The sequence below is a fragment of the Clavelina lepadiformis genome, chromosome 9, assembly GCF_947623445.1.
Source record: "Clavelina lepadiformis chromosome 9, kaClaLepa1.1, whole genome shotgun sequence".
NCBI lineage: Eukaryota > Metazoa > Chordata > Ascidiacea > Aplousobranchia > Clavelinidae > Clavelina > Clavelina lepadiformis.
Window position 1 is genome coordinate 2,290,634 of NC_135248.1, and position 15,146 is coordinate 2,305,779.

The window sequence follows — 15,146 nt, forward strand, 5'->3', positions numbered from 1 at the left end:
GTGCGGCGTGCTGGTAGTTTTACTGTTTGACTCAACAAATGGCAATTTTTTATAATTTTCGGAAGCATTTCGCGAAAATCGGACGGGTTAACGTGTTAGATTTAAAGCAATATGTATCCCAAATGGTAGTTTATGTTGTCAGTCACATGAAACCATGTCAAACACTTGATAAGGTGCAGTCGTTAAAGTGAATAACGTTGTAAAATACAACCATTAATTTGTCAACCTAACTTGACATTCTGATTTCTGTCCGGTTTTCGCCATATTGCGTGGTTGTGTAATAATAAAAGTTTGTTCACTATGATTTTTTCGCGTTCACTGTGCTTTCAAATATGCTACAAATTCTATGTTTTGGTATGATTTTGCTGAGTACATCTGTTTCATTCATTTGGGTTTAGTACAAAATATTTCTTACAGTGTATCATAAAATATTCAAATTATAGTGTACTGCAGTTGTCAAACATAGCGTTAAACATGGCACATGCACACTGACAGTGTTTATTTTGTAAATGATTGCTGATGATCAAAGCTATTCTGGCACAAACTTTATTAACTTTAAACCCAAATGATTGTGGTTTGCATTGTGGAATTCAGCAGCTTACAGTAGTTTAAGCAACACATATGAAAATTGTGCAAAGCTTTGCTATTTGGGCGGATTACTTTTAACTAAACGAACTTTTTCGACATATTTTAGGGGCGAAAGTGAAACACTTTTCTTTCGTTAGGTTCTCCATCCATTGAGCTACTACAAGAATACAAAATAATGCAAATCTCCCAAGTGAGGATCATAACGAAGTCCAATGTTGTCAACAAGAAACGTTGGTATTGACAAATTTGCATTGAATCGCTGACCAACATGTCGAATGCGTTCGGCGGTCGTTTTGACGCAGTAGGTTGGTGGCTGGAGTTCTACAGATAGTTCTTTGTAAGTAGTTGTATAGCAAACTTTTTACAAGATTTAAGATGTAGCCTTTTTCATCTAAAAAATTTCTCATTGATTAAAGGTTAAAACATTATATGTTGTCTGGGCTGTTTGCGTTTGCGACGCTGGTCGTTAAATAAGTGTATGGTGATCGCATTAGTTGGCGGCATGGTGTATCTGCATTTCAATGCATGTATGCTGTTATGTACTCCGTCGTTTTCGACGTTATTTTTGGTACTTTAATGACAAGATTAAATGAATGTTTTCTTGCCTAAGAAAAAATTATTTACTTAGGCCTACCACCTTGCTTTCATTACTCAACATTGCAAATCGTTTCTGACTTATTGTTACAGGTACTATCCATTTAAAAAAAGCATTGGTAGGTGTAATGGTAGGCTACTAACACAAATTATGAAGTACAAATTCCTCCAGTTTTATTAATTATTTTTCATCATTATGGAACAATTAGGATTAGGCCATAACAACGGCGTTTGAGCACACTGCAGTCGCATCTCGGCCTGATAAAATTCATCACAACGTATGAGCTAAAATTTATTTTAACACCAAAAAGATAAAGTTAAAAAAAAATGTTGCAAATTTCTTTAGTTGGAAGGCAAAAACGCTTTGCTGCCCATAAGAATACAAATATATCATCAAACAACCTAATATTCTTTTGATTGAGCTTTCTTCAACATTTATTGTATAAGAATAATATCGTTTTAAACAACAATTGTTGTGGCCTACTTATCATTTTTATGTATATGTGGACGCAGACTCCTATATAAGACCCAATGTGTTACAATTTTTAAATGCAATTGAGCTATTCAACCGTTTAAGGAGTGTGTGAAGTGGTTACGCGTGTATGCGAAGTAGGTGAGCCCATATTGGGTTTGTCTAGACCAGCTATGTCCATCCCGCATCTCTTTTGAAGGTTTTGTGCGGCCCTGGTGTTGGTATCGTTGTATTATGAATTATGATATTGATATTATTATTAAGATATTGTTGTATTAGTGAAGTACATGAAATGTGTATGAAAGTTGATTATTAATTATTATTTTATTCACGTACAAAGGGTCTGAGCGTCATACCGTCTGTTATTGTGCGTGTTGTTAGTACAGTGTTTCTGTGGATAGTAGTGTAAGTAATTCATGGTGGTAATGTACGGCCTCAAAGGAACTAGTGACGTAAGTTTTGGCCCACTGAGGTATTTCGGTTGGACTTGGCTGGGCTAGACGTTTGATATAAAAATTAGGAAATAATGTGCAAATGTGCGTGAAGAAAAATTAAACGTGAGGTTATGTCATAAAGCTTGTGTGTTCTTCTATCTGGTATTTGCATGTTTTATATTTTTTTGATGACAAAAAGTTTCTGTTTTGTCTTTATGGGGCTTATAATTTGAAATGCGTATGTCGATTTTTATTTTGTTAGTTGTATTAAGTTCATTATACAGTTTTCATAGCGTAAGTTCCACTGAAAGTATGTTTTTATATGTATGCCTGAATGCGTTAGCTAACTTTAGAAGATTTCAAATTCGTTTTTCACGTTATTTTAGTTTAAACTGCTATTTCGCATAATTATTTTTTTGTTAAAATGAAAAATCATCCCTATTTCGTTCAATTGATTAGATTTGACTCTGCCGTAAACACTTCAGAGTCGTATAAATCTGGCAAGTAGTCCTATTCTGCATTAGAATGTAATATACGTTGAAAAAACGACTTGATTGTTTTATAATTTCAGGTGTTGTCAGGAAAAAATTAGAGAACTTCATTCTAGACATGCCAGTAGTTTATTCTGTCATCAAATGTTGCGATGTTACCTCGACCTCATGGTGTATAGGTTTTGTACTAACGTCTTGTTAGATCATAATCCAGATCTTTAGACCAGCAGGTGAAAGTTCTGTTGTCTGTATCGTTGACCAGCATATAATAGCCTGTCAAGCATTCTCTTGGTTTACTTTTTTTACCATATTAAAATGAGCGTATCGTTACAGAGCATGCAGTGAAGTAGCTCGACATGTGTTCAATTTCTATGCCATATTACACATTAACAGATTTGCTTCGTATTTTGCGGTTTTCAGCTATGCTTTGAACTGAGCCAGCCACAGTAACTTCACACGAGTGTCTAATACAGTGGTCAAAACGAGACAAGTTTTAAAAATGCGCTTAATTGTATGTTTAGCTCGTAACTATTAGGCTATGTGAGATAATAAAGTTGCGACAACAAATGGGGAGCAAATACCTACAGATTACATTTCGGATCATTATTTGGGATCAGGAGAATTTTTGGACAAGGAGATGAGGATCGAATTTTTTCAAAGTGCACGATGACGAAGAGTTTGCTCTCTGGACAACATTATGAGGGTTGACATAACCAAGACCTGCAGTTTGAGTGACAGGTCTGTATGAGCTATACAGGTTTTTAAGATATTTGCACGAAACAAGCAAAACGGAAGCAAATTTTTAATAGGTTTAATGCTCGGTATAACTCTAGCAAAAGCTTTAAGTGATATCAGAAGCAGAGGCGTAACTAGGGTTTTAACGCTCGGGGACAGACGCAGTTTTTGCACCCCCACTTTTCAAAATAAAAGCAAAGTGTAAATACTAAAGATGCGAGCTATAGTGGAGTTTGCCGTCCGAAGCATGTTTTCTGGGTTTGCTAACTCATTAACTACAATATACTAGAGAACCACACGTCATCATTATCAAGGCATTTAAATTTCTGTAAGTATTTTGAAAAACTTCATTTGTCGTCCCCATAAAGCTGCGTCCTGAGACAGATGTTCTCCCTTGCCTCCCCTCATAGCAGCACCTCTAACCAAAAGTTAAGCAAAAAATTTCTGTATTTCTGAGCGGGGTGAAGTTAGTTTACCAGTTTTCTATCAGTTGTACTCATTCCCAATTTAGGTAGATTACCTGTTTTAAAAGCCATGTTTTAATTCAAAGTCATACGAATTCGTGGTAATTGGAACATATTCGGACAAGTTTTAATATATTTATATAAGCTAGAAAAGATTTAAACAAGTTGATGTAAATAGTTAAATTGAATTTACTGCTGTAAAACTCAAATAACTTGAAACCAATTTATCTGAAATTTATAAATTTCAAAATTTTTGTACAAATTGAAATACACATAGGCCTAAGCTACTTCTACGAAGGCAAATAATTAGGCGTACAAAAAAGGTAATGTGGCCTAAAATAAAGTAACTGAACTGAAATTTGTTAAGAATAACGGTATTTGATTTTGTATACTGTCAGTTCTCATAAATTTGTACAAATTCATTTCAACTGACATAAATATGCTTGAAATTGTTCAAGTGTAAATGAAATTATAACAAATTATTCTGTATAAATTTATTTAAATTTGCGAAAACCAGGAAGCCTAAATTTAAACTATAAAATATTATTTTATTTTTATAGCTTTTGAAATCAATTATTTAATTTTTAGAAATTTATTAAAATTCACATAAATTTGTAAGATCGAGAAACCCGATAACAAACAAACAAAACAAAACCTTTGACCCTTTTTGGTAAACTTTAGTTTAAAGAGAACTATATTTTGAGAAAAACTGTTAGGACCTTTTGTAACTTAATGGGTTTATCCAAACCTAAGGATAGGCCTATAGAAACTAGAATAACAACTAAAATATCTGTAGTTCAAAGAAAAACGTAGTGAAGGAAAAACAAAGTTGTAAAATTTTCGTTAATATCTTTTTTGAAATATAGTAAGCTGTGTTTGTATGAGAAGACCAAGATGATTACATGAGGTGTTCTGAAAGTAATTACAGCAAATCCTATCATTTGTTACCTACAATATAGGCCTGTTGTACCTTGTTAAGAAATAAAGCATGCCGCCAAGGTTCTGTACTTAAGTCTAGTATAAAACAAAATTCCTTCCTTCATGATTAATAATATGGTAACGAAAAACAATACAAACTGAGTAGTTTTGTATGTAAATGTATGTTATTTTGTGGGTAATATGTTTTTATGAAATAATGCTTTTAAAGTAAAATAAAGAAAAAATTGCGATGCATTGTAGATTTGTAGGTATTACCGAAAATGATCAAAAATGTTTTTGCATTAAACAATCCCGTATTTAAAACAAAGTTATACAAGTAGTTTAAATTATACCAAAATATTTCTTATATTTGACCAAAATGCTTAAAAACGTCCTCTCGGTTTCTGGTGGTTTATTTGATGTTTATTGTCATATTCCCTGACTTACACAAAGGTCAAATTACAAAGGAGACAACTTCTTTAACTTATAAAATCATTTCTAACTGGATTTAACATTACAATATGCGTTTTGTTGGTGAACCAGATACTTGTGGCTTTAATATCTCGGTGTAAGCCTTTAATTTTTTAAAACTTTTCAAATGGTATTTTTTTATGCATTATTATGTATGTAAAATCAAAAATTAAGAACGTGTTTTCTGTTGAGGCAAAGCAATGCTTTAAAGCTTAAACCGTATACGGCTTCTATATTGAGGTGACTGCTAACCAATTATTCGGTTATTGTTTCATCGGAGAGGTTTTGAGAAGATTCGTCGATTGTGGACTTGCAATTTTCAAAATCAATGGTGCAGTTAGTAGGTAGAAAGGCTGAAACTAATACTTGCCCCTAAAGCAAAACACATAAAAAGGTTTTGGGTATATTCCAAAATGTGCGTACCGCTGTAGATAGACGTGGACCTATGAACTGTTCCGTTTTTATTTTTTTGTCCAACAATTGCTACTGTAGACAGATAGACCAGTAGACCTTTTCAAACTGACGCCCAAAACGCTTGCAGTTTTAATGAAAAATTAAAGTAGCCTAGGTTGATGATTTTTAACCGTTCCAGTCCTAGTTTCCAAACAATGTCCCAAAGTTAGGCTTATTTGTATGCATTGCAGGTTTAATCCTATGCGTTGTTAATATAATTTTGCACATAAACAACCTCGGTACTTTACCTGTGTGTTGATTATGATTACATGTGCCAAAGGTTTTACTACAGGCCTTGCCTATAAGGGCATCTCAGAGAACCATTATTTTTTATCTTTAAAGAACGCTATACTATATACTTGAGCCTTATTTAAGTTTTATACCATTTTATTAAAAGTTACTGCAAACTTCGTCCGTAATGAAATGTAATCTTTTCTCCTGTCTTGAAATGAAATCTTTTTTGAAAGGTTACCTTGCATGCCCTAATTTCTGTAAAATCGATGAAAAGTAATTGGAAAAACCTGCTTTGGGTTATATTTAGCTTGTTCATTGGTCTGCACTACACGAATAATATCCCATGTTTTGTGAAAATCTTTGGTGAATGTTGTGCTTAGATACTGATATTTGCATGTTTTTTCAAATATCTAGGAACACTTATTTTTAGAGATCATACAGGCTGGAAAGCATGGCACTTTTTGCCTTTTTTTGCAGCAATGTTCTACTAGGTGCGTTTTGCGGTCTGCGTTAAATACTAGCTTGAACACGAAGCCTGTAGACTGTCTTTTTTGGCAGTGAAGAAGAGAGTAGAGACATTTATGTGCACCAAGCACATTCTTAAAAGATCTCCAGGTTGCAACTACCAAGTTTTCCACTATGGGAGATCATAGTCCTGGCTTTTGTCTGTCTGCAAACTTTTTGAATAATTTTTTATCAAAGCTGCTACATACTTTTCAATTGAGCTTTTGTCTGAGTCTTGAGTCTGACTCCAAACCTTGATTGAATGTTACATCTACACTAACAGTGCTGACATGCGAAAATAGAAACTGGTCTGGTACACTAATTGCATAAATTACATTGTTGCGGTAATTAATTCATTAGTTGTATTTGTCACAATAATACATAAACAGTTTAGGTTTTCAATAGATATGTTTTTCTAATATCCAACACTCTATTATGCATGTCTATCATTTAGAGCAGGGGTGTCCAACCTTTTTGGCCAAAGGGCCACATGCGATTTACGAATGATTGCGCGGGCCACTTTAGTGTTTACTGCTAATTTCCAATTAAAACCCTCACTCCAAAATTCTAATCTTAGAAATACGTATTATCCTCTTTTAAAATTAACAATAAACATACCAAGATATTGTAAATCCAACAAAGTTTTTATTACATGTCGACATTTCAATGTGAAGTTAAGCACTGTTTTTCTTTAACAAGTTTGGCAATATTCGGTGAGATGGACGATGTAGCAATGGGAAGAAAGTTTTTCATACGGCTGTCAGAAATTAGTAAACAAACAATAAATGCCAATTTCTCGGAACGTAAGTTCGCCATAAATTACGTAGGCGATCCAGTTGATAATATAAGTCATTTCAACAAATACTGCTCGAGCCACTCAGAACCTTCCCGCGGGCCTCGGGTTGGACACCCCTGTTTTAGACAGTGTAACGTCCATTATCTAGGAAAGACTCACCTGCTGTTTTAGATATTATATACTGGAACTGCTTTTGCAAATACATCAATAAATAATAGGTTATATTTTTGCATACCGCATTGAAATAGCTTGTGTAACTCAAATAGGAAGCAGTAAGACACTACAAGCTTTTAACATGTAATGTTACTTCGGTATTACATTGGCTTTGTCTATTTTTCAGAATCAATTGAAAAACTATGAGTAAGTTATTGGCCAAGATACCTGTCTGGACCCAAGCTGGCATGAAGTATGCCGCACCACGTGCCCAGACTTTCTGGAAATATGCCAAAGTTGAACTGAGACCGCCGACCCCGGGTGAGATCAGCCAAGCAATCCCATTGGCACAGAAAGGAATCAACAATCTTGTTACCGGAAAGGTTACCAACCTCACCGTCAAGCAAGCGTGGCAGAACACGCTCGTCGTAACGGAGGTCCTGATGTGGTTCTTTGTCGGCGAGATCATCGGTCGACGAAGCCTGATTGGATACAAAGTCTGAACTCTCCTATAGTTAATGTCTCATTCTGAAAGTTTTTTGCTGAAACTCTTTTATGATTGTTTTGTCACCACAATACAAATTTTTGACGTATGTGACATGAAACTATAGAAGAGAAAAGGTTTAGGGGAAAAATAAATGTTCCAGTAGCCTATCATATAGAAAAATTATCGTAGATTTTACACCTTATTTTCGTGTTCTGTATATCAGTTATATTTAGTGCTGATGCAGATTACAGTGTTGCTTTCATTTGAAATTGCGCAAAGTCTCAGTCACTTGACCAGTGACAGAGTTGTTTAAACGCTAACCAATCCAAGGAAGATATGATAGTACCAGTAGCTGACTGTTTAGAACCGTTGGGTGTTGTAGTTGCAGGCATCTGTTTGTGGCCCATAGTTGAGAATGTTGATTGTTAAGGTCCATTGAACACACAACTACCAAAGGTAAAGAACCATTGCTCTATTAGTGATTAGTTAGATTAGAGAACGATTAGTGTTGATCACATGGATATTTGCATTATTTGTGGGGCATTTCGCCAGAAAGCTGAAATGCACATATAAATATATAGTGGAAGTGGAACCTTAGTTAACGACCGCTTCAACACGGCACGGAATATACACTATTCCAACGTATAACATTCCGTTTCGCCAACGCGACCACTCTGGTATTTAGACCGCGACCCCAATAAAGTTGTCTCAAAACAACTGATTGAACCTAGCCAAACACGACCGTTAATCCATTATTACAGAAAAGTTCGCAAACACTTCATCTCGCAATTTTTAATTCATAACTAATTAATTGCATCTAGGACCTTATTTTAATAAAGGGTAAGTTATATCTCCAAATCTGGATGTGATGGGTACAAACTAACATCAGATTTGAAATCAGTGACCCAAATTTAGTCAAAATTAGCCATAAAACTCCGTTCCAGAAAATTTTGGATAGACCATTGCAATGATAGGAACCATCCACTCAGCCACTAAAAAGTTTTACGCAATCGCCTCCAAAAAGTTGAGGTAATATTGCAGGTGCCTGGAATAATTATATTCTTTGAAAGGGGATACGCATTAATATTCGTTTATGGAGCGTGCAGTTCTTTTTCGTTTCGCGAAAAAAAACTGCTAGGTGAATTTGGAATCACGGATTTTTTAGATTCACTCTAGGACTTAGAGTCCTAGACCTAGAGTCTAGGACAGGGGCGGGCAACTTCTTCGGTCGGCGGGCCTGACATGAGAAAATGAAGTACTTGGCGGGCCGGATTCCTGAATCGATACATTAATCGTGTATTTATCCACCTATGCAAGGAATAAATCGTATTTAATGTAAACTTTAAGTTTTAAGCATAGAGACCAAAAACAGTATTTAATGAATTTATTAATGAATAATGCGGCGGATCACGGCAGACTGTGGCCGCAGGCCACATTATCATGTAAGACCGGAAACTGTCTGCGGGCAGGGCCGGATTAAGACGAAACTGGGCCTGATGCTGCAGCGCAAAAACAGGCCTATTTTTTCTAGGCATTGGTACATATGCATTCGACACTCTGACTCCACCGTACACGCGTAATCAGACCGACCAAAGAGCCTTTATTGCTTTCGACGCAGTCAGCCAAATTTTAATGAACATGAACAATAATAACGACGTGTTATCGTAAAAACTCGAGAGTAACATCAGGCTATGTAACACCAACACAATTCAATACCAATATTGCCTGAAAAGCGGAGTTAATGAAGAAAAGGCTAATCCAGATCAACTTAACGTTGGCATATTGTCAATGCTGCGCTAGTGCTGCTTAGTTATACTACTGTTTTTCGAGCCTTAGCAAGCGCGAAATCTTCGATCATGTCAGTGCAGTCAAGGCTGCTCAGCACCTCATGTTCAATGCTCATAAGCGCCAGCATGTTTAGCCTTTCCTCCCTCATCGAGGACCGCAGCTCTCCTTTGACTATTCCCAGTTTTGAGAAGCTCCGCTCGCCGGAGGCATTAGACACCATCAAGCACAGATAGATGCGCAAAGCAATCTCGACGTTTGGAAATGTTTGAGAAAGGTTCAACGACGACAAAAGCTTGTACATGGTAAGCTCTGCTGACTCGTTCACACTCACCGATTTCTGGGTGCGCATAAATGCAGCAAACTGTATGAGCTCAGCCACCAGCGTGTCTTCCAAGTCATCTGGATACGAGGAAACGAGATTTTGAGCTTTATTCTCGATCTGCTTTATGCTCAATGACGTTAGCTCCGAAAGAAATCCGAATGTTGTAGATATATCCTCATACGCCTTCATTCGCTTTTCCAGTTCAGCTAACAGTCTGTCGATCATGACCAGATATATATGGGTTTTGAATGTTTCCCTAGGGGTGAGGTTTTCTTCGTTTGCAGCTCCTTCATCAGGCATTCGCTTTCGCTTACGGCCTCGACGTTCTTCAGCCTTGTATTCACCGTGAGGAACCTTTTCGATCGCCATCTGCTCATACACGTCAAATCTGTCCCGTGCAAATTGAATCGTGTCGACCAGTGATGCCAATAAACTAGTTGCCGTATTCAGACTGACTGTAGGGTCTTGGAGGCTAATGCTCGTACTGTTGAGACGGCATAGGATATCGTTCCAGGCAGTCGCCATAACTGCTGTCTCAAGTTCGTCCATCCTGCGCGAAAATCCGTCGGCCTGGTTTCTCGTATCGGCCTTCTGCTCCTTATCTGCCGCAAGCTCATCCAGGACTTCTTGAATGCTCTTCCTCCCTTCTACTAGCGCTTTGACAGCATCTGCACGTTCACACCATCGGGTTCCAGACAAACCTTTGAGCGTTAATGTGCAGCGATTCTTCAGTTTCTGCCAGCGATATGTCGATTCAGACAGGAAAACGTATAGTCCATTGACAAAATGAAAAAACCTGGTACAGCCAGCGCAGCTATTAACAGCCTGGTCTCCTACCAGGTTTAAACTGTGGTTGCAGCATGGAATAAAAGCAGCATATTTACATTCTCGCTTCACAATTGCCTGGACACCGTTGTACCGTCCTGACATGTTTGACGCATTGTCATACGACTGGCCTCTGCAGTTAGTAACATCCAAGCCATTTTCCTTCAGAAAGTTCAGAAGTATGCTAGCCATGTGCGTAGCGGTGTGTCTCATCATAGGCAAGAATGTCAGGAACCGTTCAACTGGACCCAACGGCAGAACATATCGAATAACAATCGTTAGCTGGTCGAGGTGTGATACGTCAGGTGTAGAGTCAATCGAGACAGAGAAATACTTCGCCTTCTTGGCTTCTTTCAGGATGGTGTCCTGCACCTTTTGTCCCATGAGCTGCACCAGCTCCTCGCAAATTGTGGATGACAAATAAGAAATGTGACCTTTCCCGCAGTTCGCATATTTTCTAATATGGCTAGCCAGCAGAGTATCGTACTCCGCCAACAACTCAATGATGCCAAGGTAGTTACCATTATGAGGGGAACCTATGATCTCATCCGCGCCCCTTATAGCAAGGCCACGCTTAGCTAGGAATATCAGAACGTCGATGAGCCGCTTTACAATCTGGCGCCAGTAACACCGCTCTTCCTCGACCTGTTTAGCGGCTAGGTAGTCAACACGACCGGCCTCCCTCTGTCGGCTCGCAAAAGACAACATAGCCTTGCGATGACCATCGCTGCTTTCATGCATTTTTATTCTGGATTCGCCTGTCCTCCAATTGTCGAAACCGCCGGATACGAACTTGGTTGCTTGAACAGCATTACCACCGAACAACTTGCATGCAAAGCAGAACACCTTCCCGGTCGAAGGCGAGTAGCACAACCATTGTCTATAGGATGTTTCACCATTGAGCGGATGCGTACGCACGAAGAAGGTCTTAGTGCATCGACGTTGGAATGATTCACCTAGGTATTGTCTGGCGCTCTCTTCAAACATCGATTCAGTGTGTTGGCAGTGTTTTGAACCTTTCTTGGCCCAATATTCTCGAGTGTCAGCGTTGATTTTACCCCACTGTCCTAAATCATTGGTGATATCCTCCAGCGTTTGCGCCAGTGCTTCGCCAGTGATAGCGTCTCCTTTCACCTCTGCTCTCTCCGCTGAACTTTCCCGCTCTTTATCCTCTCTTTCCTCATCAGGTTCATCTTGCTTGGCCTGGTCTTCAGGAGCGCTCGAATTCGCAATCGCATCCGACGCAGGCAATTGAGACGAAGCTGCTCGCATTCCAAAGTATGAACTCAGTTTTGGAATTTTCGCCAGAAGCTTTTCTTGTTCTGCTGCTTCTTTCCTTTTCTTTTTCGCTTTATCCCATCCACTGAGTTGAGACGCCATAGCAAGCGTGCACAAAACGCAGCTAAATTTGTAAATTGTGGAACCGTAAAATTTATCGCATTAACTTGAAATCTTCCGTTACAATAAACACAACGCCGTATATTTAGCCTACGTCACAGTGCAAAAAAAAAACATTAGCAATTGTCTTAGAATTAAGGCAGTCGCTAGCGTCCAAGTGAACCCCAATGCTTTCCATCATTTTTTGTTATAAACTGACACTGGTTTCCATCATTTTTTGTTGTGAACCGGCAGTTGTTTTCACGGTGTTAGCTTGTGAATCGGCAATGAAACAACATTGAACTCAACAATAATGATTGCTAACTCTTTTCCCAACCATAATGAGTACTAATCTTACTGCCTTAACCTAATCTATTCCTAAGGCTTAGCCTAACTCAGTGGTTCTCAACCGCCGGTCCGCGAAGTACCGTATCTTACTTTCTGCCAAGCTAATTTTAATCTGGAATCATAAGCATTGCAAAGTTGATACTTCCTGTAAAACTCATTTTACGCTTGGCCGATTCACAGCAGCAGGCTAAAACTGGCATAGCCTATCTCTCCTTCGTTGATACAGCAGAACTGTTTAATAATAAAGGTTAACCTTCCGATGACCTAGATTTTGTGCCGTTTATGATTGTTTCGTCATAAACTGCGTCTAGCTTTCAAAAAGTTTTGTAATACAAGGTCATTCTTCACTTTTCAGATGCTGCAATAGCTTGTCCTGTTAAACTACAGAAGGATTAATATGGAATCAACGAACCAACAAGTGTATTTTAACAAGAAGGAAAAAACTAAGACTTCTGAAACAAATAATTCTCAAAATGGAAATGAACCAAGTATCAGTAGGTGCAAATGTAAACTACGAAAAGGGCATATGCAGATAAGTTGAGTGTCACAGAGGGAAGTAAGAAACGAAAAGGGGAATTTGTCAGGCAATACAATAAAAATACTTGGAGCTTGGTTTTACAATAGTTCCGGGTAGTGAACAATCGTCACGGCCCTAATGTTTGGTGTGCTCCCAAATTCTGCCAAATGACGTTATGAAACCTTCTAAAGTTGTTCGTCACTTTCATTCAAAGCACAACAATCTTGAAGGCAAGCCACTTGAATATTTTGGACGAATATTCTCTGATATGAACGATTAAAAAAAGCAAATGAAAAGATGACGACTACCGAAAAATCCTTTCTTCATGAATCCTATCTAGTTTCTCTACGAATAGTTAAAACCAAAAAAAGCATACACGATTGGGGAAGAGTTAATAAAGCCGTGCATCTTATCTGCGGCTGAAGTAATGAAGGGCCCTGAAACAGCTCGAAAAGTGTTATAATTTTTCATCTTAAATAAGTAGTCTATGCCAAAATCTTGCTTTATCTTACGTGCCTAGGCGTAACACTGTGCCTAGGCGTGCGAAAGTCGGACTACAAATTTCATAATAAGAATTATTTGTGGGTTAATTAAGCAAAGGAAAACTGTTCAGCGTCCGGAAAATTCACGTCTGTTTTCGTCTGGGCCTATTTCAGGAATGGGCCTAATGCTGCAGCATCAATAGCATCCACCTTAATCCTGCACTGTCTGCGGGCCGTATGTTGCCCGCCCCTGGTCTAGGAGGTATGGTCAACGCGTAATTGTCGTCTAAACGAGTATTAATCATGGCGATGCTATAAAGATAAATCGCGGGCACCATAAGTTTAGTCAGAAAGCCGGTTGTGAATGTAACGCGTAACGGTATAGACGCCTAAATATAGCTTTATAGCTCGGCTAAAGAAATAGAAATTGTGCGTGTTTTTCCACATTTAATGGAATACGCTTTAAATTTAATCTTTAAAACATTTTGGCAAAAAGTAAACATCTACTTAGCTTAGGCAGTTAGGCTAAAACACATTCAAAACGACTGGCCCAAAAACTGATTTTGCTCGACACAGGAACCCACTTAATTAGTTTTAAACTTAGAACTTATGCCTACAAAATTGGCATAGGCTAATTGATTTTACATTATATTGGAATTTCTTAATGACCAAGCATGTTATACTTTAAGTTGACAGTTATATGAAACTTTGAGGTAGCGAGTTTTCATTGTGCATTACCGTAGATATAAAATATTTTTCAACATGAGAATTTTTACCGATGATGCAGATGTTATCTTCATCACTTTCTCAAACATAAAAATACGATACCGATTTATGGCATCCGTAGCGAAATCGATTAGGCTGCAGAGACCAGTAAGCAGGTGATTCTGAGACAGCATTGAAAAAGATTTGATCATAAACCTGTAAACAAAATGACCGTCCAGCTTAAATTGATACAAACATTAATGGGAAAATGTTAACCGTAGTCATTAGTTAATAAGCCAAATTAAGGTCCGTGTTATATTTCCAGAGAATCTTACATCTGAAATAAAATTGTGCGATTTCTGTAAAAGATACGCTTTATTGGTTTGACTTGTTGGTGTTTCTGCTTGACTGGTTAATAGATCACATGACATTCTTATGTCATTATCTTGTTGTTTGATCTGAAATCTATATGAAATATCTTTTTTATATAAATTTCTTTAACTAAAAGTTTTTGGAAAAATATCCGGGACTAATCATTACTTTAACCATAAACAAAATATTGTCATTTGGTCCTTCGTTCTTTTTAAAAGAGGTGTTTTCCAGAAAAACGGACTTTATAGAAATCAAAAATGTGTTTGACGTCATGTACCGGGGTGGGTGACGTTTCACGCCTTAAGTCAATCGCAAAATGACAGTCAAGTGGACGATTACTTTTTTGTGCGTTGTGCAACTTTTTAGATTTGGAATTTAAAACACAAGGTTACTTCTTTGTCGGTTCGAGTACAGTTCATTCTAACCAGTTGTCGTATCGCATGATATATGCAAAGATGTTAAGTCCACGTGATTTCATAAACTGAAATTTTGTGAAAACAATTTAACAGCCTAACTCCCGTAGACTATACCGGTACTGATTACTGGATTAAGAAATACGAAAGCTTTTTTGTTTGTTGAAACTGGCCGTAAAGGCCGATTGTACTGATTTTTATCA

At 37.7% G+C, this 15,146-nt stretch overlaps 2 protein-coding genes across 2 annotated transcripts; one reads left to right on the forward strand and one right to left on the reverse strand.

Annotated features, from left to right (window-relative positions):
- Window positions 1-7,475: 7,475 nt before the first annotated feature.
- Window positions 7,476-7,900, forward strand: LOC143471214 (ATP synthase F(0) complex subunit g, mitochondrial-like). The gene has a single exon (XM_076969614.1). It carries the CDS (start codon window positions 7,511-7,513, stop codon window positions 7,808-7,810), a length of 300 nt encoding a protein of 99 aa, XP_076825729.1. The 5' UTR covers window positions 7,476-7,510; the 3' UTR covers window positions 7,811-7,900.
- Window positions 7,901-9,604: 1,704 nt separating this feature from the next.
- LOC143470687 (zinc finger MYM-type protein 1-like) lies at window positions 9,605-12,109 on the reverse strand. Its single transcript, XM_076968952.1, has one exon. It carries the CDS (start codon window positions 12,107-12,109, stop codon window positions 9,605-9,607), a length of 2,505 nt encoding a protein of 834 aa, XP_076825067.1.
- Between the last annotated feature and the right edge of the window lie 3,037 nt (window positions 12,110-15,146).